The following is a 23,853-nucleotide window of genomic DNA, read 5'->3' as shown; positions in this document are numbered from 1 at the left end:
CCTAAGACTGTGTATTTGAAATACTTTTTTTTTCAAATTTTGAAATTTGAAGTACTTTTTTTTTTTCCCCATTTCTGCTAAGTATTGCCACTTAATTCCAACATGCGACTATTGTTAAAACAAGTCTCTGCCACTGAACTGTCCACACAGTTATCAGGACTGCATCTTTATGAGAAATCATTAAACCAGAGAGCAGCAGCATCGTTATGGTTGATCTACAGTGGGAAACACATAGTCTTCCACCGAGCACTGCACCCATGTGCTTGTTTATTGGTAGAGGCCGGGGCTCTGGGGTGCTGGCTGCACAGCGAGCACCTGCCCATGGCAGATCTGGCTGGGGCAGGCTTCCTGTTGCAGCGCAGCAGCTCCCTGCCGACGAGATTTATGCAAACGGGCTAAAAGCTGTGATGTCACAGCGCACTAATAGACCAAGGGCTATCTCCCCTCTACAGACATTTGATAAAATCAGGAACTTCACACACGACTCGGGAAGAAGTTCACCTCAGAACCTGTTAGAACAAACTATGAAAACTTGTTAGGGTGCTTCGATCCTGAGATCCATCACTGCAAAGGGACTTCACGGAGTCCAAGGATCTCACTTTTCCCCCTTTTTTTTTAACTCTTTCTTGCACTTTTTTTTTTTTTTTTTGTTTCATGAGATTTTTTCAAGTCAGTTATTCTGGATGTTCAAAAACTGAATTAAGAAAAATTCACTGAGAAGTTGGCTGAATGTTGCAAGCTTGCAAAATGGAAGGATTTCCCCTCATTCCCCCTGTAAGTATATGGGATTTATATTCCTAATATGGATCATTTGGCTTAGCAGCGAAAGACAAAGTAAACCAGGTTTTATTACTTGAGAATATCTCTGTTTTGGTCTGTATTTGTAATGCCAGGAAGTTGGGCTTAGGTCAATATATAAAGCTAGTGACAACATTGCAATGAATGGGAAATTAACATTTCCTCCCTAAACTTGTATCTGATTTTGATCTCCATTTGTTTTCACAGATTAAATGTATGGTATTTCTGCACAGGGTGCGTATAGCAACTCCGTAAATTTTTTTCTTCAGTGCTGTCTTCATAATGTAAGGCCGAGTCTTTCTTCAGGTTGTAATTCTTAATAGTCTGGAGCCTCTGACACAGTTTATGTATTTAACTATCTACCAGTCTGAGAGAGAAGAGTTGCTGAATGCTGATTTTACATGCTGCAGATTTTAGGACTCTGTGCTTTTTGAAATGATGGCATTTTAGAATCTAACTTCAGCTTCTCTTGAACTGAATTCACTTGCTCTGAAAAAGCAATTGGCGAATGAGGGCGGAAACAACACAGCCTTTAATTTGGTCTTTCAGTGTTTTCTCTAAGATCAAACTTTTCTGTATTTCTATCCTTTCTTTAACTCTGAAGCATTGTTACACCGCTGTAATTTATCACACGGTGAGTTTGGAAATTATTCTTTATGAAGAATGTAATGTCACTAACCTGTTGTTCAGAAACAAACCTTAATGGGAAATATCTAAGTGGAATGAGTAAAAATGGGTAAATGAGGCCCTCACTAGATTTTTTTTTGTTTGTAGAAGCTGAAGAGATGTCTGACAAGGTGTTTTCCTTGGCTTTTTATGTAGTAGTTGACTTACAGTAATTACTATATATGTTCAGAAAACAGAAGAAGACAATGCAGATCCAAGAGCCCTTGTAACAGAACTTGTATTAAGTTTTCTTTTTGTCTTGTCCCATCTAATGAAGCCTAAAGACATGTTTCCTTATGTTCCACCCAGAAAGATGGCCCCTTGAATTCCTTTCACGTTTGGTATCCATGTTGACTGAAAATGTATGTCTTCTTTTTGAGAGACCCTTTATGGTAGCAGTTCATCAGTATTGCTGAAAGCCTGCATCTACCCAAAGGGTGAGAAGATCCTAAAAACCTGTTTTCTTTTTCTTAAATACACTGAGTTGCCCAGTGGATGTACTGTAAATGCGTCAGGATAGAAATCTGAAAAGAAACTGAGAATATGAAAAAAGTAGACGGAGATTTCTCAATATGTTACTTATTGGGCTTAAAAAAAATTTAAAAGAAACCCAAACCTTGTCCTCAACTACCCCAGAAACCAGCATCTCCATTAAATAAAAATATACATTTTTAATTTTCTGTCTACTTATTCACTCATAGCCAACTTTTTTGGACCCTTTTGTTTTTCCAGTATTGAATTCCAGTGCATACACTGAATAAGTGGAGCGAAAAATCTAACACAGTCTGGCCCATATTCTGATTTGTGTTGCAGTTAATATTCTGACTGAACTCTATACAGATGAATGATACAATAGGCAGTGAGAATACAATTGTCTTACAGAAGCTTTTGACAGGGCAATTTGGTTTTTATTTTTGTCATTAAAATGTCCAATAATAAGTAATTTTGTGGTTTGTACTTTCAAAATTGTTTTAAGCGTACTTGCAGCACTGCCACTTGCAGCCCCACATGGCATTGTTACAAATGTCTGTGCCTCCTGGGACTTTTTCAGGGGGGTGACATGTTTCTGCACAGGGGTTTCTGTGCAGCAATACTTCCCTCGCCTGCTCCTCCCCTTTCAGTTGAGGGTGGGTCAGCAACTGCCTTCCTCTTGACTACACTAGGGAACGCTTACCCTTCACTTGGGCAACGCTGCTGAAATGGTTTAGGAGCACCGCATCTTTTTCTGAAGATGAGGAATTTTGTAGGGAAAAGTTCCGCACGCTGGGCCCCTGTCTTCCAGTGTACAACAGAATCTAGCTGTGCTATGGGCTGAGAAATAACGGAGTCGAACACCTTTGGCCCCAGTTCTGTGTGAATCCCTCAGCAGCCACCTGCAGAAATCCCAGCTCTGAATGGAAGTTTGGTTGTAGGACAGGGAGAATGCCCCACAGCAGCACTCCATTCCACATAACCCTGCTGCCAGCGTGGTCCAGCGAGGCTGGCCCAACGAGTGATCATGCTAATATTTTTACTCACCTTTTCTAAAATAGTTATAGTGTAATTTTTTTCCAAGGAAATACAGTCAATCTTAGCCTTAAAACTTGCCTCAGCAGCACACCATCGGAAATTGTGTGGAGTATTTCTGAATCACATGCCAGTGAAGAGTTATGTCAGGATAACAAAAAGAGATCTGCATTCAGAGAATTTACAATCACCTGAAATCATCTGACAAAGTCTTGGTGATTAACAAGAATTTTCAGATTGCTATTCAGTTGAGTCCCCTTAAGTCTCTTAACCCATGCCAACCAAGCTTCCTCCAGGTAGTTTTGTGGCTTTTCCCGTGATTTTCAGGGCAAACAAGGAAGATCCTTTGATCAAACTCTGTGACAGATAAAGTATTGTTTGTTGACCTCTTGCCTGAGGTTGGAATACGGTTCATACTGTATTCCATGGCACATATGAAAGGAGATACCAACTTCAGGTGACAGGTGTGAGTTTCTTACAAAGCTTTCTGTCACTATTTGACATGAAAACAATTGCTAGAAAAATAGCCATTGACACCAGTTAAATATTAATTGCAACATAAGCCATCCTTTGCTTTTTGTCAGGGGAAACAACAGTTCTGTGTCATGGAAGCGCTGTTAGTAAGATGATGAAATGGGTGTGTGGGTGGGGAGGTTCCAGAGGAGGATGGGACAAGTGGGTAAAGACTGGTACAAGAGGCAACAGCAGCACATGGTGAAAACTCTTCTCTCTAACTAGAGAAAAAGCTTTTAATAAAACTAAAAAAAAAAAAAACACCAGAGGGACTGAAAACAGGTTCTTCAATGAATGTAATGAATACAGGAAAATATCCCACCTTCCCATAGGATAATCAGAGAGAATCCATGCTGTACTGTCTCCTTTGACCACCATCTAATAAAGTTTATGATACATACGCTTTTAAATATTTAATATATGTCTTTGCATGTTAATTACCGTCCCCTTGAAGATCAGACACCAAGATGGAAAGTGGTACCAGTTCAAGTCCTTTGTGGGGATAGATTGGTCCAGGTTGCAGGAGCTAACAAGAACATACGCATACATATTTTTTCAAACGGATCACCAAGCAGAAAACAAATTCAAGGAAGAAAATTCCCACAATCCATAGTAAAGAGATTTTAAGTCCCAGACTTTCAAAACAGAGTATGCAAACCCACTATGATCTACGTAAAAGCAGGCTGGTTTATAGATATTGAGTATCTGCAACTCACTCTGCAGTCAGCCAGAACTGTAAATATTAAGGGAATCACTTTATTTAGAGTCTGTTTAACACACCTTCCTTTAGCTCTCGCCATTGAATACACATCTGACCTAGGAAAACTGGGTTTTGAACAGCAGAAATCATTCTCAGCTCTCAGACTGTGGGACACTATTGCCTGTTACAGTGTATTAGACTGAAATGGGGGAGTTTGGAAAATCTTCATCTTACAGAAGAAGAGACAACAAAGGAGGAGCACAATTAGGAAAAGTCAAATGTTCTCTCCCTTGCCTAAAATATGCGTTGTTTATCTACTTTTGGACTGACGCTTGGCCTTCCTGCCAAGCTATACTTCTGTAAAGATAGGAGTGATAGAGCTTTTGTTGTAGCAGTGGGAATTTTATACACAGCAAATGAAGCCTAGGTTGACAGGAGGCTGGTTTCTTTGGAAATTTGTTTACTTTTGGCTAAATATTTACTGGAGCTACAAATTCTGGTGCATTTAGATAAGAAAATTTTCAGATTTTCAGTCAGTTTCTAGTATTTTAGTTGAAAAGAAACAAAGATTTTTCTTTTAAACTATATACATTTATATGACTTTTTAAATTTCTGTTTCTGCCAACTAGTATGATGTGCATTTTCCATTTCAATGTTGAGGTCTCTCTTTTCACAGAATATAAGTGCTTTCCTTTGATTTATGACAAATTAATAATCCTGAAAAACTTCATACATCCTTCAAGTTGATATGATTTAACAGGAACCATGTATTTATGGAAAGGAAATGGGGGATGGGGTGTATTAATTTGCAAAGATAATGAAAAGTAGAAATTCCATTCATAACTTTATCCTGAAGAAAGCAAAACACAGTCTCATTACTTTTCCTTGTCAGAGATCAGACTGTAGCACAGGTCTAAGGAATGTGGCGGACTGAATGCATATATAACAGTCACAGTTAGAGAAAACACAAAGAAAATATGTAGAGGAAAACCAGAAGAATCAGAGACAATCCATGCTGTACTGTCCCCTTTAACCACCCCTCTGAAATCTGAAAAATACATCCCATTAAATCTCTGTGTAGATGAAGGGCAATTCTATTGGAATCGTATTGATTTGAAAAGGGAGACTGCACCTATGTCCTCTGGAGACCAGAAATAAGAGGAGTCCCTTCACTAGCATCCCTGCTATGGATACAATTAGATGATGATTTCCTCCTTAATCTTTCCCTTTGATTGTCTTTATGGTGAGTTATCATCTTCTTAAGATTTCCCCGAAACAATTATCCCCCCCCAACAGATTATATTGGGAGCTGACAGCCAGCCAATGGGTTTGCTCCTGAGGCTTTGAATATTCCATGGATGTGATGCCCAATTAATGTGTGTTCTGGAAGTTACAGCATTTTAGGAAGTCTTACCAGTGCATTTTAATATGATACGCTAATACAGCATGCAGCTGCTACTAAGGATCTACTGAGGTCCAAAGTAATTTCTAAAAGGATTTTCTATTTTTTTGTGGTCTAACATCTTAAACCTCTGGGAGTAAGTCTCTCTTTTTCTTGCCCTAATTTCTTCAATGTCATCATAGAAATCACATCCCTAGAAAAGGACAATCTTTAAATCTCCAGATTCCAACAGAATAAACGGAAGGAGTTAACTAGAAGAATTAAAGAGTAGAGGTAATGAGCAATGGCAACTCTGATGGAGTTTTCACCAGAAGTCTTTTCCTTTTGCCAGCTGCTTATCTACCACCTCCATCTGGATTTTAACGGGAGCTGCTACCTTAGGTGGCATGTTCTCCATTAGTCTGGAGGAGGAAGAAAAAGAGAAACTTGCCTGCATTTCTGGCACGCTGTCACCACAGTCTCAGCTTACAAAATGCTGGTGGTCCAAAAATGAGACAGATTTATGAAGGGAGATAAGGATTTGGGACATACAGCTGGGCATATGAACATATAAACATGAACATTAAAAATATGTCCACCATCTAAGTTATAATATTGTTTTAAATATTTGTCCTTTAAAGTTAGTTATGCTGAAGTCACTGAAAGAAGAATAATGTTTCTATTAGTACCTACTAGAAATAATTTCCTTTCAGAACAAAAAGCAAGAAGGTATTTGAGTTTTACATTGCTGTTGAGACTGTAAGAATTTTTTCAGATTGGGAGAAAATACTGTAACAAACTTAATCCAACAAAAGTTTAGCAAAGCCCTGCTCTAACTCTTCCTTCTGGAAAAAGACAAAACCAAACATTAAATGAAGCCACAGAATTGTGCACAGCTAATAAGAAACAGACCACCTTTACCAAAACAACAGAAGTTGTTAACAGTTGTTAAACAGTATTAACATTGGAGAACTAGGTGCGGGGAGGAAGACAAGTGGGAAAGTTACCCTATGTCACCCGTTTTAAGAAGATTGATAGGACTTTAATTCTACAGCTAAGCAACCAGTAGGTCACAACTCAGTATCTGCCCTACATTTGGATTTTTTAAGTCTTCTCTGTGCATATCTAACAGCCCTGCACAGCTAACTGAAGCCGCAAGCATTTACAGTCCATCCTGGACAAAAAAACAAGAAAGAAAATATTTTTATGCCTTCTGTCAACATCATTACCCTCCTACAAACTGTCACCATTTAGTGAGACCTCCTAGAAACACTCAGCATAACATGCTTAGGCAGGACAAATGTCCGCTTTGTCTTGTGTACAGGAGGAATAATACTAATAATAAATGTCTGTCACTACCAAGGAAAAGGTCTCCCTGCTGTGCCAGTGTGGTGGCATCTTGGCTTGGGCCTGATGCCCAACACAGCTCTCTAAGTAGCATCTGCAGAAGGCTGGAGGGCAGGATATGAAGAACTTGTGTAATACCACAGGACAAGTTCTGCTATGCAGGATTGCTTTGTTGGTTTGTTGTTTTTTTGGGTTTTTTTGCAAGCTGGTGTTTGGTGTCCAGAATTTTATTCCTGCTGATTCAAAAAGAACTTGAAGCCTCCCCCTTCTTTCCCTAGGCAATACAAAATGTGTTGGCATCTCCCCTTCACTAACTATATGAATAATTTTGAAGGGATTTGTGTAAACTTACCTTTCTAAAATTTCCTGTCCTCTTTACAGCCCTCTGAAGATATGGTACCCTATGAGTCAGACCTCTACCGACAGCCCCATGACTACTACCAATATCTCAACAGTGATGGAGAGAGTCATGGTGGTAAGTTAAAAAATATCTCCTTGGAGCATAAAGTCCCATGGGATATCACAAGAAAGATTTAGGACATTAGGAAAAGAACAAACATGTTGTGATCTATAAGGTATAGGCACATACTTTCAAATCAGAAAGCAACAATATTTTATTCTGCTTAATGGCACCGTTCCAACCTAGCAACTGCCACAAAGTTTCTCTGAAAGAGTTTTAGAAAGCACTGAATGGTGCAAGTTGTTTCCAGGACATTCACTGCATTCCCAGGAAGAAGGGATCTCATGATCTCTACCCTCCATTATCCTCACTGTGGTTTTACTTTCCTCTGCAGATCAAAAGCGTTCTGCTTGTTCCAGAACTCTCTAAGGCCATGAATTTGCAATAGTGTATTTCTTTTCTTGTGTTCCCATCTCCAGTTCCTGTTTGACTTAGGTCTAGATACTCTGCTTGTGCATTCATTTTAATTGTTTCTTTGGTATTTGGCCTTTTTCAACTCCATAGATTTCTCTCTCTTTTGCGTGCTGCCACACCTAGCTTTAACTTTCACTCTTCCTCCAGTACACCCAAGTACTTCCTCTCTCTAAATCTATGTAAAACTTCCTTGTAGCTGTTTGTAAGTAAACTTAGCTAAATATTAAAATACCATGTGATTATTTATTGCTTCAATTTATATACGTGAATTCAAAGCTTTGGTGTCTTTGTATTTTCACATCATCTGGGCACTGGACTCTAAATCAATACAGAGGGGAAAGTCTTGCTTTGTCAGCTTTGTCTGCTGTGCAATACAATGGTCCAGCAACACCACCCTGGAAATATCGGAGTCAATATTGACTCAGGAAGGAAAAGCACCGTTCTACTGTATCACTTGTGGCAGTCCCTTCAGATCCTGGAGTTTCCCTAAAAGACTCCCACTGATACAGCAACTAGACCATCACTGCTTAATTTAAGACATCTAACAACTTCACAGCAAAGCGCTGTTTTATCTGTGGCAACAGAATCTCCCTTAAGTGGCAGCAAGTTGCAGAATAGGATTGATCTGAGCATTTAACTGAAAGAGTTTTCTATCTAAATTTGTTCTCTATGTTGCATTCAGGAAACACCTATGATATTCTTAATGCCTGGAGACAAAGAATTAATTCAGTTTTTATAAGCTATCTCATGGCATCTGTCAAGTCACATTAATCAAACCCAGCAAATTCCAGATGGAAATTCAGGGTTTTTACATTATAACCTGTACCTGTTTACACACCCATAAAATGAGGATAACATTTATTATCTCAAAAGGCAATTGTGACAAGCAATAACTATAAAAGATGCCACGTAGGAAAAAGCACTGGGAAATAGCTTTTCTGGCATTAAATCTAGGCTACCTCAAGCAAAAATATCCTTTATCTTTCATAATCTCATCATCCCATCTGGTTTACTGCCCATTTTTCTGTTGGAAGGCTGTTCCTCAGCTACACTGCTCAGATCATTAACATGTTTTTACTCATCATAATGAACACAACAAAAACTCAAAAGTCACATGTGTGGGTTATGGCCTCAGTAGTACCTAAACACCCACTCTGAACAGAAATATGTCTCTTCCTAAACTTGTGCTGTGCTTGTCCTTAAGACCCTAAAAAACATGGCTTGATGTTTTCACTCCTTCATTTGGTTATGGAAGAGGCAACTTAATCCCAGCCTGCACATTTCAATCAACTATTTATGAAAGCACCTGTAAAGTAGTTGGTTGTGTCTAATAACTAATATGCCCTATGCTTTCCTGAATTGCTCACAGTCCAAAAGAGGAATGAACAACTAAAGAATACAAGGTGGAGTGAAAAAAACAAATTAACACATTTTGCTTCTTTCCTGTAAACATTGAAAAACCCAACTTTGGCTTTCATTTTAACAGGATAGAAGTAGTGGGTCTTGAGAAGATCTGTGCAGAAAGGGACGTCACAAACTACTTTTAGAAATATGTACTAAGTGTTCAGAACAACGTGGATAAAAGCATAATGATTGAAAAATGACGGGGATAAAGAATAAATAAGGTGCTGCAGTGATAGCAGCGAAGTGAAAGAGCTGAGAACATGATTAGATAGGAAAAAAGAAGATATAAGTAGGACAGAATTGTAAGAGGGGAGTTCAGCTTGGGGTACTGGCAATACATAAACAATATTTTTGCAGGTCTACTCAATACCACTATTGACCTCAGAGAGGGGGTATCTATTTACTGTATCTTTACCAGATAAAGTAAATAGATACAAGACAGAGTAATACTCTGACTTTGCTGATAAGGGACTGCTAAAGAAATAGAAGGTCTTGCTCAAGTGTCAGACTACCTCTCTCTCACTGCCAGCAAATTAATTTTGTGAAAGGTAGATGTCAATATCTTAATCTGTAGACCTGTGCTACATACATCACTGTCACTTTTCCAGAACATAATGCTGAAGGCAACAATGTTTACGCGAGTAGGCAGTGAAGTACACACACGTGTGCCACTAATTCAATATGTAGGAGATAGTTGCCAATAAGTGAACACTAAATTTAACAAGCAAAAACACAACATAAAAGCATTCATATGTTCATCACAACATGCATTATTTGCATTTATTTTGTATACTGTAGTCTAACTATTTTGTAAATACTGTAATAAACACAGAGACACAGTTGTGCAGGACAGAAGCTATCTCAAGTGATCATGCATTAGTCCATCACTCTACCCTGCGCTTGTATGCTAGTAAGTCTGTAAATGTAACACAGCGTATTTTGTAACACTAACGCAACCTTAGTAATTACAAAATTCCACTGCAGCTTTGTCTCCTTATTACTAAACATTATTGGTTTAGTAAAAATCACTTTTTGTATGAAGCTAAATGCTCACCCTTGTTCACTTTGTTGCTAGCCTCATGGAACTTACTAGATTGCATTATTTTGGATTTTATTGTTATGCCACCTCCTGGAGTAATATGATCATTTAAGAATTTCAGCTTTGATTTTGTTAGGATTTTAGCCCACAGAGAAGTGGAGGGAAGTCCAAATGTGTGTACCTTAGTCTTAAAGGCTACATGGAAAACAGAAAGAACTCCAAACTTCATTAAAAAATTCCCTTGCTGCAAAGCTGTTCTCATGATTCACTGGGGACTGACTCAGAGATTTTCAAACATTTGGCATTATTAAACTCATGAAGTTTGTAAAGTGAGAGCTAATGAAGTCCTACTGTTGTTATAGGCAAGATTGCTGCACGGCCTATAAGCAGAGCATTTCACTCAACAGAGCGCAGTTCTGTAGGGAATCAAGACATTCATTTTCCAGTGTCCTTCGACATTTTACTCATTTCCTCTGTGGGTTTTTTCTTGCCTTGTTTTTTCGGATGAGCAAAACACAGTGGGAACATCTATGCTGTGCAATGTGGCGCTGCGTGAGAAACCCTCTCCTGGTCCAAAATGAGTTGGAAAATCCATGCAGCACAGAGCAGAAGCCCTCAGAGACACTAGCTCAGCCCTCACGAGCACAGCCACGTCACCACGCCGTCCCCGAGCAGGCAGAGCGCCGTGCTGACAGGGCTGTCATGTTTCCGGTTCAAGAGCTGGCTCATGCATTTCTGCATGATTTCTTGCACTGCATGATGCAGATTTAGCCTGCTATTCCACTTTATAATAAATACCTTAAGCCTATTTCATTTGCTAACTGCTGGTTCTAACATTATTCATCTATCAAAGCAGGAGCAAAGTAATTTACGTTGGTCAGAAGATGACTCAGAGTTCAGTTATGTTTTCCCACTGGCAGAGTAAGAATCTACCTCCATGGTGAAAATTAACACAATGCCTCTAGGTCCGCTATTGCTTCCCAACAGGCCAACATCCTCTCTGTCATGGGAGGGAGTTCAGAATTCATGATTGTCCTTCCTCTAACCTTTCACTCTATAGAAGACCAAAACAAACATGATCTCCATGTCTCTATAAGAGAGAATTTTTTTCACATCCTCTTTCACTTCACATGAAATTTCTCATAATGACTGCATTGTGTAGCTACAGCTTAGGTTCTAATGATATTTTCTTTTACCCAAAGAATAGACACTTTCCATTTCTAGAATTCTTCTCTCCTTTCTTTCCTCTCCCTTCCACCTCTATGTTTTTGAGAAACAAACAGATTTACTATGCATTACTGACATAACACTAACAAAGAAGTAAATAGCTGCTGCTAACTCTAATAACTGCAGACAGAGATATTTAGAATTTATTTATTTTATTTTGGTTTTTATGTGCAGCAACTTAGCCAGGATGGTTAACTGCAGAGGGACTTGTGGAGATGGAATTCAGAATTTCTCTAAACCAATATTGGTTTTTCTAAGCATCACTGTGAAATTATAGATAATTGAGAAAGAAATATGGACTTTTCCTCCTGTCACAACTTGAGTATTTGGACATAAGCTCGTGTTGAAATAATTTCTGACATAGATGTGTTTTGTATTTTATCAGTATTACATGGTCACTGTAAGTCCCTAAATGCTGTGCTATTAGTAGTATTCTGTTACAGTATTTCTACAACAGCACCTAATCCATAAAAAAAGGAATTCAGTAATGACTAGGCTAAATATTACATAACGATTAACACAAGTATGTATAAATAGTGGCCTACAGTTTAATTTCTTTCCCAAGGAAGGGTTTAAAAGAACAGTTCTGGAGGCAGCAGGAACCTTGTCACAGGCTCCAAAAAACTAAGAGGTATCTTGAAGTATAAAAACATGGCTGCCAATAAAAATATATTTAAGAAGAATCAAAAGTAGCTCTCAGAGCATGCACAAATACTCACGGCTGTGCATGTTGGAAACGTACTGTGTTCCGTCTTGACCACCAGTTAGTACCAGTGAGACATTCTACAGCTGAAGACCTGCCATTGACTACCTCAGAGACTTTTGCCTGGGCTTTGTCATCCTCACAGTTATGCATTGACCTCATTTGCTGTAGTAGATTGTCAAAGACAAGAGGTCTTTGAGACTGTACATTGCCACCTGACAGAAGACTTTCTCCACAAGGAGCAGAGCCAGATCGTTCTAAGGAACGAGAGTGCAAATTACTCCTGCAATGCATTCTCAACAGTTTATTATACGGGGCTGCCCGCGGTGCACAGGGCCTCAGTGGTTGGCTCTCTGTAGAGAAATCTACAGTAATTTAACCCAGAAAAGGCATGAGTTACTGTGGCTTAGTCTTCCAACTATACAAACAAGTTTCATATTGAAAGTGCCCAAAGCCTCCTACCAGGACACAGCCTTCGGGGACCTGTGGATTCAAACCCACACACATGCTGCCATTTCCTGGGTCGGAGCAGATGTGAATGTAAAAGTACCTGGGTACTCTGCACCCATAAAACCCGCTTTTTTAACCAGAGAAAACAAAATCTTTCTCTAGCACTACAACATGAAGAAGTGCTACTGTGCATTGTAGCTGTAACTCTCAGCTATAAAATCCATGCATAGCCCACAGAAAGCGCTATTACAACGAAGCAATGAAATTACAAAGTAACGCAGCAAGTGCTGGGTCCGTATTGCTGAGTTCCCTCTAAAAGCAGCCACGTTCAAAGTCACTATCCCGGATTTCAAATCCTCAGTGAGATTAGACCTCATTTTTAGAAATAAGTGGGGAAGGAGGAGGAGATAGAAGCTGAGAGAAGGAATGAAACTAGTATTTTAGTAAACATATTCACAGCACATTAGTATCCAGATAATGTCATACACAATAACATCATATTGCCGAACAAGACAATTACTTCTCTATAAATTCAGTGCAACTACACTTGGAACAGCATGTTCAGTTCTGTCCACCGCATTATCAGTGTCAACAGCTGGGGGGGGAGGTTGGAGAAGTGCACAAGTATGATTAGAGGGGTGAATATACTGATTTAAATTGAAAGACCAAGAGTTAAATACATGCAGCTGGGTTAAGTGATAATTAGGAGTAGAACTGCAAGGGTACATGATAGCAACCTGAGAACATGTGAAGGGTAGGACAGAAATGATTTATAATAATACAAGGGCAGAAAACTCAGAATAGTAAGATATAATTTTAAACTGTTACACTGCATATCAGAAAGAAAATTTGACCATGCATAAAATGGTGCATGAAAAGTTAAACTATGGACAATTAGTTCCTATTTCAGTCAGAGCAGAGGATGTGATGTTGACTTTGATTTTTTAAGAAGAGTGCACACAAATATGTGCATAATTATGCATGTAGCTACCGTATGTAAGAGAGAAATGTAATTTGCAATACTTCATGTTTCCTCTAGTAGATTTTAAATTTTCAGCAGCAAATATGAAATTCTAAAAATTTTGGAGGCTTGTATTGAACTAAAAAACCAGAAATCTAAAACTGAGCATGATACGGAGTTTAATTGCAAAAGCAAATAAATCAAGAAACAGGATAGTGGTTATCTGAGTACTTTTTTATGATTTTGAAAAAAATCTGAATTGTCACAGAAATTTCAAATATACTAAAGAGATTAAAAAGGTAGAGAAAGAGTCTGCATCAGGATTTAGCCTCACTGTAAACAGTGTACACCAGACTGCCACAACAGTTTATCTTTTATTCTCTGGTATTGGTACTGAAAAATGTGTGACATGCCAACACATGTTTATCTAGCATGAAATATCTAGCAAAGTGCCACGACTTTTCTGCAGCATTCCTGCAATTTGTTAGCAGACTAAAATAAAGAGTGAAAATAACTGCAGAATAATCTGTAAATTTTCTCTGTCTCCTCTTTTCCATGCCATGAGGAAGAGCATAGTAAGAGCATGACAATATGTAAACCAGTAGAATTTGTTGCCTCAGGAATGAAATTGTAAGATTGTTATGGTCTCTTCTTGAGAAAGGTGCCAGTGTTACTGCCTTTTGTGTTAAATTATCAGTGAAATCCGTCTCTCCATCTAAGACTATTCTCCTAATTAAAGTGGCCTAAGTATTACTTTCCAGCCACAGGCATTTACGAGATTAGGAAAAGAAACTTTACAGGGATCTATATAAATTGTCACCAGAGGCAGTCAGGTCAACAGGGATGGTGTGGAGAGGGCGGAAAGGACAGTGACAGGAGTAGGAACCAGTGAAGGACAGGTAAATGTCATGTTTCTTAATCTTGTAAAGACAAACTATTTTTATTTTCTTTAGATCATTACTGGGACTATCATCCACACCACATGCACAGTGAGTTTGAGACCTTTGGAGACAATCACTTCACGGAACTGCAGAGCGTACAGCCTCCCCAGCTGCAGCAGCTGTACAGGCACATGGAAATTGAACAAATGCATGTCTTGGACTCTGCAATCCCAACCACACACATCGGACTCAACCATCAGGTATGGTTACCACCCCTTACTCAGAATTTAGGATGATAGTTATGGTAAGGAAAATAATGCATCAGAGAATGCACACTCTTACGTGAAAAAGATTGCTGAAATGAATTACACAAGTTCCTACTGCACAAGCACTTGATTTAAAACTCTTCATTCTCAGGACAAATGTGGTTTAAGCATTCTTTTTATCTGGATAATGAGGAGACATGTTCCTCGAACTGTGCCTAAAAAGATAACTGCAGTGTGGAGGGTTTTGAAATCTCAAAATTTTGTTTAATTTGGAATGAAAGTCGAGTGTTTTGAAATTCTGCAGAGGAACTGTCTAGCAAGGGTATACACGACTACTGGGAAGTATTCTGAGTCTCAAAGTAATCGGGAAATTTTAAATATTTCCAAGCAACCCTGACAATCTCACATAACCTGTACAAGAAACACTAACAAAGACACATCAGTGGTAACTTTACCACAATGAAACAGGTTGAGGACAATCTGCTTGTCTTTTTACCTGAAAGTAAATAAGTCACAAGCCAAATCACGCTGTCTTGTCTCTGCTCAGATGTTGCATGAAGCCAGTAAAAAGAGACACTCCATTGTGCTGTAAAGACAGTCACCAAAGTGCCAGTGAATTCTCACTAAAGCAGAAATTAGAATCACGGAATGGTTTGGGTTGGAAGGGACCTTAAAGGTCACCTAGCTCCCACCCCCTGCCACGGGCAGGGACACCTCCCACCAGCCCAGGTTGCCCCCAGCCCGTCCAGCCTGGCCTGGGACACCGCCAGGGATGGGGCACCCACAGCTGCTCTGGGCAGCCTCTGCCAGTGCCTCGCCACCCTCACAGGGAAGAATTTCTTCCTAATGTCTAATCTAAACGTACCCTCTTTCAGTTTAAAACCATTCCCCTTTGTTCTGTCACTACATGCTCTTGTAAAAGTTCCCTCTCCAGCTTTCCTGTTGGCCTTTTTACGTACTGGAAGGCTGCTGTAAGGTCTCACCAGAGCCTTCTCTTCCCCAGGCTGAACAACCCCAACTCTCTCAGCCTGTCTGCATAGGAGAGGTGCTCCAGCCCCCTGACCATCTTTGTGGCCCTCCTCTGGACTCGCTCCAACAGGTCCATGTCCTTCTTATCTTGGGGGGCCCCAAATAAGGGGTTCCATCCTACTGCAAAGATACTAAGCAAAGGGGGTGTGGAGATCACTTTTAACTCTTGGTCTTACAAGGATATGACCAAAGTCATTGTTGGGAGCAGTAAGAAAGGTGGGTGGATCTTGTGCTAAGGAGTTTCCCAAGGCAGGCAAGCTACACACAGTGTGCTGAATACAAGATAGAGTAGGACTGAGGTCAGAGAAAAGTGTTTGCTGAATACAGTGCTAGATATAATGGTGCCATTGCTCAAGTTTTGTGAGAGAAACTGCATGCATGGAATTGTTGTTTTGGTCTTCTTTTTTGAAAGCAAACCAAAACTGTATACAAATACTGTATTAATCAAAAACAAAGAAGGAAAAAAATGGAGTGAATAAGTTAACATTGCCAACAGGAACCTGACTGACTACAAGCCATCAAACTTCTCACCTGCTACTCAGAAAAAAAGTGAGGAACAGAATACAAGATGTATCTATAAACAAAGAATTAAGAACAGAAAGTGACAAATATGAAAAATGTTCGTGGAAAAGCAGTCTGTGGGAAGGTTCAAGTAATTTCAATTGCTCACTGCAACTATTAATAGACAATGACTGACCGCTACCTCCAACCAGAGGCAAAGAATAAAGATTATCCCCTTTATGGATGTCTTTGGAAGCACCACCAAAAACCAAGAGAGCGTGCTTCTGCTTATCCCACTTCATTCTACTTAGTTATCATCTTTCATTTCAGGACAATAGGCAGAGAATTAATTTGGTTACAGCTTCTGATAAAGAGCACTGTGCTCTCTCCGCCCCACCCCGTACCAAGCTGCAGAAGACAGTAGCAGGCAGAATTCACCATTGCCCTCCTTTTCCTTACCAGCTGAGGATCTTTGGCTTTTTACTTTAACCTACAGTAGCTCATGCAAGCGGTACTTGGCATGCTCTGAGGTTCGGGCTCTGTGTGTCTCGGCCACAGTCCTAGGCAACACATACAATTTAAGGCATTTTCAAAGACACAGAAGCAGGAAGCAAGCTTTAATCCTCCACTGAATTTGCCAGTTACTAACCTCACCCACGCTTGTCATGCAATATCAGAGCTACAGTTTGCAAATGCAGAATATGCAAAGATATTTCTCTAATTTTCTATTGATATCACATTATTTTGTGGAATCAAGTTTGAGGGTCGAACTATTGTTGGACAAGATTTCTTTTGAAACTTTTGTTAGCCTGCCAACAGGTGGTCTCACAAATAATAAATTAAGAAAAGACCAGTTATTCCAAAGGGAGAATGAAAGAAAGGGGTGGAAAGCTGTGAACAGCTTTAGAAAGAGGAAAATCACAAATGGATGGCATCGATCCTGAGCTAACACCAGAATATGGAAAGCAGCTAGCAGTTTCTTAAGCTTTCTCTCTCCAGAACTGTATTAGTAACCTGGGTCTTTCAAACCCAGCAGCAGGTCCTCTGCATAACATAAGTCTGTGAGTCTCTACGTATTAACTTCTGCTGAGTTTCAGGAGCAAAGTAAGTGTAAGCAAAACTACAGCAGACAGGGAAAGTGGGGACAGCGTGGGGGAAGCTTACTCAACCCCTCAGGTTGGCCTCTGCAACTCCTTTTGCTTGCGAGACACCATTCCCCTGCTCCTCCACAGCACCCTCCCGCCGGCCCCTCCAGTCCCAGAGGAGTGGTTTCCTTACTCCACACACACAGTCACAATGCACTCCAGGTTTCCAAAACCTTTTTCTCTGCAGGGGCACCAGTCCCTGTTCCCTTCCCCTGTAAGACATTGTCCTACCTCCTCATTCCCCTTCCCCCATGGCACTACTGTCTCTCCCTTCCTTCCTACCCCTGAGGCCGCAGCTTTCTTAACTGTAAAACGCTGAAGGTGACTGTGGTGAGGCTGAAGTTTCGCTCTCAGGGATCCGGCAGGAAGCTTACACACACTCTTACTCAATCCTGGCCTTCCTGCCAGATCGGCTCCAGCCTATCTGCCAACTCACTAACCGCCAGCTGCTGCACCCCAAAACCAGCCCCGTGCACGCTCCTTATTGGGACATTTCAAGCTGGTGCAAACCTCGCCTGAGAAGCACCACTCATGGAGTGGGTGGTGTGACTCATGAAGGTAACACCCACTGCCTGCCCCAGCGCCTACGGTCCCCTGGGAAAGGGATCTGGCTCAGGATGCCCTTTCTTGGTAGAGGGAAGGAAGAGCAGTTCAAAAGCAGCTCACCTTCGAGGACTATCAACCTGGCCCATTTCACGAAAAACACATTCTATATGCTGCTGGGTTTGGGGGATGTTGGTTGGGTTTGTGGGTTTTTTTAAGGTAGGAATCGGGTTCATACTCCCTGCTCCTCAGACTGATCTGTTTCTCAATCTTAAATAAGCTGCAATAATTCATGGCAACTAGTCATGATCCCCAAGGAACCAGACTGCAACTGAGAATTCACAGAGCTAAGGTATATTCCACACTGCTCCTGATGAGACCTCTATATAAGGGCAAGAGAATTTAGCACAAAAATTGGCTTGCTAGTGTGCCGATGAGAAATCCCCATTAGTGGGGAATTTTCAGATAGCGACTTAGGAAAAGAGAATGTGAGCCGATATGACATATCCTTTACCTTAGGGCTGAGGCTATTCCCCTCCTCACGAGGGAAATTCAGGACAGGAAGCTGACAGATCCATGTAAGCCCATCTCCAGAGTCGGATGCAGTCCTCAGGGGTTCAGTGCTCTCAGAAGGTACTATGCCTGAGAAAGGAAGAGGACAACAGAGCCAAAGCCAGTCAAAGCAGCCATGCTAGGGCAGAACTGTTCAGCTCTTTCAAATTTAAAAGAGTAGTTCCAGAAGGCCTGTGCTAGAAAAATAGCTGTTCTCAAGAGCAGGTTTACATCGGGGATAGGCAAGAGGGATGAGAAACTCATTAGGAAGAATGCTAGCTTTGGGGAGGTATGGGGGGAAAGGGGCAATATCACTTGCATAGGATATAAGAGGTGGGAAAGTTTGGACTTTCACAACTTTAGTCCTCCTTCCCTCTTGTAAAGATGCATCTTTGTACATGTGTAAGCATTGACTGTTAGCTGGAAGTGTTTCTTAATTGCATAGTATTTATTATAAATGTCAACAACTAAATCTCTTAATATTACCCTGAACAATCTCATATCCCTCTTACTTTCTCCCCCTTTCCTCTGTAACTCTCTCCATGCCATTACCTTTTTTATCTCAATGCCCCACTCGCTATCACTACCACCTCCCTCTACTCCTCTTTTCTCCCAAAGGTGTCCTATTTGCCCCGGATGTGCCTACAGTACTCCTCTCCACCGCAGCCCAGTTCTGATGAGGAGGACATAGAGAGGCAGAGCCCCCCACTGGAGGTGTCAGATGGGGAAACTGATGGTGTGGACCCTGGGCCTGGAATTATGCATGGAGAAACAGGTGAGTGAAGACAGAGGGACTTTGTCAAGCTATGTGCTGAGCAGCTGTTAAATTACTATGATGATAATGAGTAAAACTGTACAACTGCTGTGCTAGTATTTTATCCCAACATCAAAGCTTCACTTTTCCTGATTCCTTGAGCTCTCCTGTTCTCCAAATCTTTTATGACCATAACTGTGTCTATATCCCAAATCTCATTTCTTCATGTACTCCCAGCTTCCTCCTTCTGCCCTGCCTATTCAGGCTTCCTGAATGGAAATGGGTTTTGCCATTTCTACTCCAATTTCCATTAACAGATGGGAAAACCAAGGCAAGAAGGCCAAGGAACTGATTTTTAAAAATATTTAGTTCTGTTTGCTCAGTACTCAAAAGTCAGGTTCTGTATCGCCTGCCCAAATTAGCTTCAGATTGGTTTCAAATTAGCAATGTTTTTCATGTAGCTTCAAATTAGCAAATTAATTTCAAAACAAGAGGTTAGCCTTTGGAATTCCTTATCCTTGTTTTTTCTTCTTGGTACATCAATCCACTTTGTGTCCTCATAGTGTAACACTGTCTGTTGTTATAAATGTTGCAAACCGAACAAGTTACGTGACTGAAAAGCTAGCTATAAGATAAGTTATATGAATTATATACATTCTGCTGTTTCAGCAGAAACTACACACTAATACTAGTGCTCCACTGCCTTTCTTCTCTGACTCTCATGCAGGCAGCAAGAAAAAGATACGTCTGTATCAGTTCCTTCTGGACCTTCTTCGCAGTGGAGACATGAAGGACAGCATCTGGTGGGTGGACAAGGAAAAAGGTACTTTCCAGTTCTCCTCCAAACACAAAGAGGCACTGGCGCATCGCTGGGGCATCCAGAAGGGCAATCGCAAGAAAATGACCTACCAGAAGATGGCACGGGCTTTGAGAAACTATGGCAAGACAGGGGAAGTCAAGAAAGTCAAGAAGAAGCTGACCTACCAGTTTAGTGGAGAGGTGATGGGAAGAGGGGTCACTGATAGGAAGCATTATCCTCACTGAGGCTATGGGACCCTAAGCAAGAAAAATATTAAGACCTCCTGGCTGGATACCAGCAGAGGAGATGGACGCATCTTTCTCTTTGCTTCCTGTGCCCCTTCTCTGCCTTTAAACAGCCTTTACCGTCAGATGTTTCTGGTACGAATTCCCTTCTTCAGCATCTGAGAATCCTAAACGTGACAGAATTCTTTGCTTCCATCCTACAAGTTGGACAGAGTTGGGAAATTTAAACAATGTACAAATATATTAATGTCAGGAAAGATTTTTTTTTTTGATTGTATTGTAACTAAAGAATACAGCTGATGAAGTTTTGCCTTCAAAGGCGGTGCTGTGTCATTCACAGTGACACTGCATTAGCTTACAGCTTTCAAACTAGCATTAATACAGGCTCTGCCACAGCTCTCAAAGCTAGAGAGAAGTTTGCAGATCTTGGAATGATACTCATTCTTTTAAATAGTAATAACATGTACATATTTAATAAAATTTGAAATAATGAAGTTCTGGTGTTTGCATAATAAATGATTACTTCACAAACAAATCTGTTGTGCATTCAGTTAAGCAGATACAGCTCATGTGTGGTACCTGAACCAAAAGCACACTGGGTTATAGGGCTTTATCCATCTGTCACTACTTCTTAATTTACCTAGAAACATCACCAACAGTGTCAAGCTAAGTAACAGAGATAAAAGGAGAGATACATTACTGTGAAAGAGACTACAGCACTGAACTCAGTTTTAAAATACATATATATATATATATGCATCGCTACTTTTTCCTGTTCAAATGCAGCTTTGCCAGTTGAATAATTTCTATTAACTTATACCAAGAATGGCATTTATAGCTCTATCCGGTTTAGAACATAACAATTAACCATGTTCTTCTGTGGTTTCACTCATTTTCCTGCTCGTGTTCTTTCCTCTTGCTTGCCTACCTCCACAGTGCTGGAGATAACCTCTTGATTTTAGCTTATGAACCTTTCTGGGAAATAAGTTGTATTTAATCATGTGTTTTCAGGACTCTACTACAAAAGATTTTCAAGCTTTTAACTGTGAATTTTAGTCCCTACTGTAAAACAATTAATAGTAACTAATAACAACTGCATTACATAAATTACACTAAAAATGCAAAATAAAAGATAATTTTGCACCTGAGATATCACACTACAGTTACCCAGTACATCGAAACACAGAAAAGAAAACCAAAGTAACTGAGAAAGGATTCTATGAATATTAGCATTTTAACTTTAAAGTTTATTTAACATATCTCAACTGTGTTCAAGCTTTCAGAAATCAGGAAATACCATCACGACTGTTGCAAAATAGAGGAGGTAAAATGAAATAGGTCTAGAATGAAGAGAATGGTTTTCTTTAACAATATTAATATGTAGTAGAAGATGCCAAATAGGACAATTTGGGAGTCATAATTAAGTAACATAACTAACTAACTTGAAACTTTTCAGAACTTCAAGTGATGAGCTGCTTACAGACCTGAGTTCTAAACATTATATCTAAACATAGTCAGTTTTATATACCTTATCAGTCTCACTGTGGAAGTGACAAGTCTGGTGACATCACAGGGCTACAGTGTCTCCTTCAAGCCAGAAAGAAGCGCCTGCTTAAAGAACATCACAGTATAGTTAGTACTTCCCAGTTCTTCTTCCCAGTTCAAGAAGACGATAAATACATCAATCAGTGCCAGAAATCAACTGAGAGTTAAAAGCGAGTGAGGGCTTCAGCACTTTCTCTATCCAAGACAAGAATAACAAATAGAAACTATCTATCAGTCTTATAAAAAAAATCTTGAAACCCAACTTTTAGTTACTATTCTTTGAGGATCATGTATATTCTCCTAGTCAATTTTTTTTGTTGTTGTTCAGTTAGGGTTAGGATATGTCAAAGCCATAAAACAATTTAAGAAGATATTTTGTTTCTAAAATTGTACTGTAACAATTTACTTCCTATAGTACACAATGTAATACTCACTATAAACTCCGTCAGTATTCACATTGCAATTGTAGCATGGAAGGTGAAGACACTGAAGGTAGCTTTCAGAAGATTCAGCACTCAACACTGACACAATGAAGGTTTCTTCCATGCTGAGATAGAAAATCTGGACTTTTCTGCTTAGTACTGATGATAACTCTCCACCACTGACTTGCTGCTAGAAAGAGATAAAACACATTTGCCCTCATCAGACTTGCAGACTTGATACTCAAGAAAACCAGAGGATTAACTCCTTTCTTAATAAAAATATCTTTGTTACAAACACAGCTTGAAAAGCAGAACTGATCATTCTCTGACAATATATAATTTGGAGGAGAAAGATCATTTCCTCTTGCAGGAAAACTATGACTGAAAAGAGCTACTGGTGAGCTAACTGTGGGGATGTTCAGGGTATCACAAAAAACATTTCAAGCTTGTCAAAAAGCCTGCTTAGATCTCAGAGACTTAGTTTCCCATTTTCCTAGCAAGTCTTGCATAGGAGACTGTTAGATGCCAGAGAAATAATACAAAATTAAACATTTAGAAACAACTAGAACCTTTAAATGAGTGATTTGAGCACTGTGTTTTATTATAAAATACTATTTCAGAGTGGCTACTTGTACTTGAATCGAAGGATTTTCATTTTACACTGGTTTTGGCCACAAGCAACATGGAAATGGAAAAGGAAGACTCTTAGGAAAAATATTTCTGGGGACACTATTATTTAACAATTAAATAGAACCTTATCTTTTAAGTTCTCTTTTTTAGGTTATTATCTTTTCTTACGGTGTATTACACATAAATGGTATGAAAACAGTCAGTTCCTTTCAACTATTGTGTGTCTCCCCACACAATAGATTTATATTCCAAAAACATTTTTTTAAATACTGTTGAATACAATTTAACAAGCAGGTTTAAAATTTTCTTTATCTCCAAAGTTGAAATCTCTTTCTCTTCCTCTTGTTAATGCTTTGAAATACTGTTTCTAAAAATATTCACTCCCCATCTGTTTCTGGTTAGGTTTTTCATTTGTGGCATAAAGAGTCTGAATAATGGTGTGGCAGCTGTGAAGGAGACCAAATGCTGATGCTCCTCCACCACAGCACCGGTTGCATTGCATCCAATCAAAGCGGTCAGGACAGGAGGCTGTCTAATCAAGCTGAATTATCGCCATTCAGTTGCACATGCAAGCAGAAGCTCTTTGGCAGTTTTAGAGAAAAGCACTAAAATGAATGTGACAAAATCACTGGCTCAGGAAAATTACAGAGAAGCGAGCATTCCATTTTCTATGAAAGTGGCCAAGTACTAGGCAGGCAGATGTGCTGGAAAAAGGTCGGTCAGGTCATTAGCTGGAGAGATGACCCAGGATTAGCACAAGTTTATTGGAACATTTTGCAGTCCACTGCTGCTACAGATCGTCAATCCGCTCTCAAAGCAAACATTCATACTACAGTTGGATACTCACCTCACCTATGACCTTTGCAGCTTGCTTTAAAAAAAACCAAAACACCTTTATTAGCTACTAACTAGTTCCTAATCAAATCTTGTGGAAAGATATTATTCAGAAAACTATTGCTGAGCTAAATCCAA

At 39.8% G+C, this 23,853-nt stretch overlaps 1 protein-coding gene across 3 annotated transcripts; it reads left to right on the top strand.

Moving 5' to 3' along the window:
- The first annotated feature begins 401 nt into the window (after nucleotides 1–401).
- Nucleotides 402–20,819, top strand: SPI1 (Spi-1 proto-oncogene). 3 transcript variants are annotated; one of them, XM_055792152.1, is made up of 7 exons: nucleotides 402–774; nucleotides 1,774–1,901; nucleotides 7,293–7,386; nucleotides 14,523–14,710; nucleotides 15,720–15,815; nucleotides 19,105–19,261; nucleotides 19,968–20,819. In XM_055792152.1, exons 3-7 carry the CDS (start codon nucleotides 7,305–7,307, stop codon nucleotides 20,282–20,284), a joined length of 840 nt encoding a protein of 279 aa, XP_055648127.1. In that variant the 5' UTR covers nucleotides 402–774; nucleotides 1,774–1,901; nucleotides 7,293–7,304; the 3' UTR covers nucleotides 20,285–20,819. The 3 variants fall into 3 exon arrangements, with proteins under 3 accessions (XP_055648127.1, XP_027640931.1, XP_005236403.1); XM_027785130.2 differs by lacking the exon at nucleotides 1,774–1,901 and having other exon boundaries at nucleotides 403–774; XM_005236346.3 differs by lacking the exons at nucleotides 1,774–1,901; nucleotides 15,720–15,815 and having other exon boundaries at nucleotides 414–774.
- The last annotated feature ends 3,034 nt before the right edge of the window (nucleotides 20,820–23,853 follow it).

Source organism: Falco peregrinus, chromosome 1 (genome assembly GCF_023634155.1).
Source record: "Falco peregrinus isolate bFalPer1 chromosome 1, bFalPer1.pri, whole genome shotgun sequence".
Taxonomy (NCBI): domain Eukaryota; kingdom Metazoa; phylum Chordata; class Aves; order Falconiformes; family Falconidae; genus Falco; species Falco peregrinus.
This window is presented reverse-complemented; position numbering and strand designations above follow the sequence as displayed.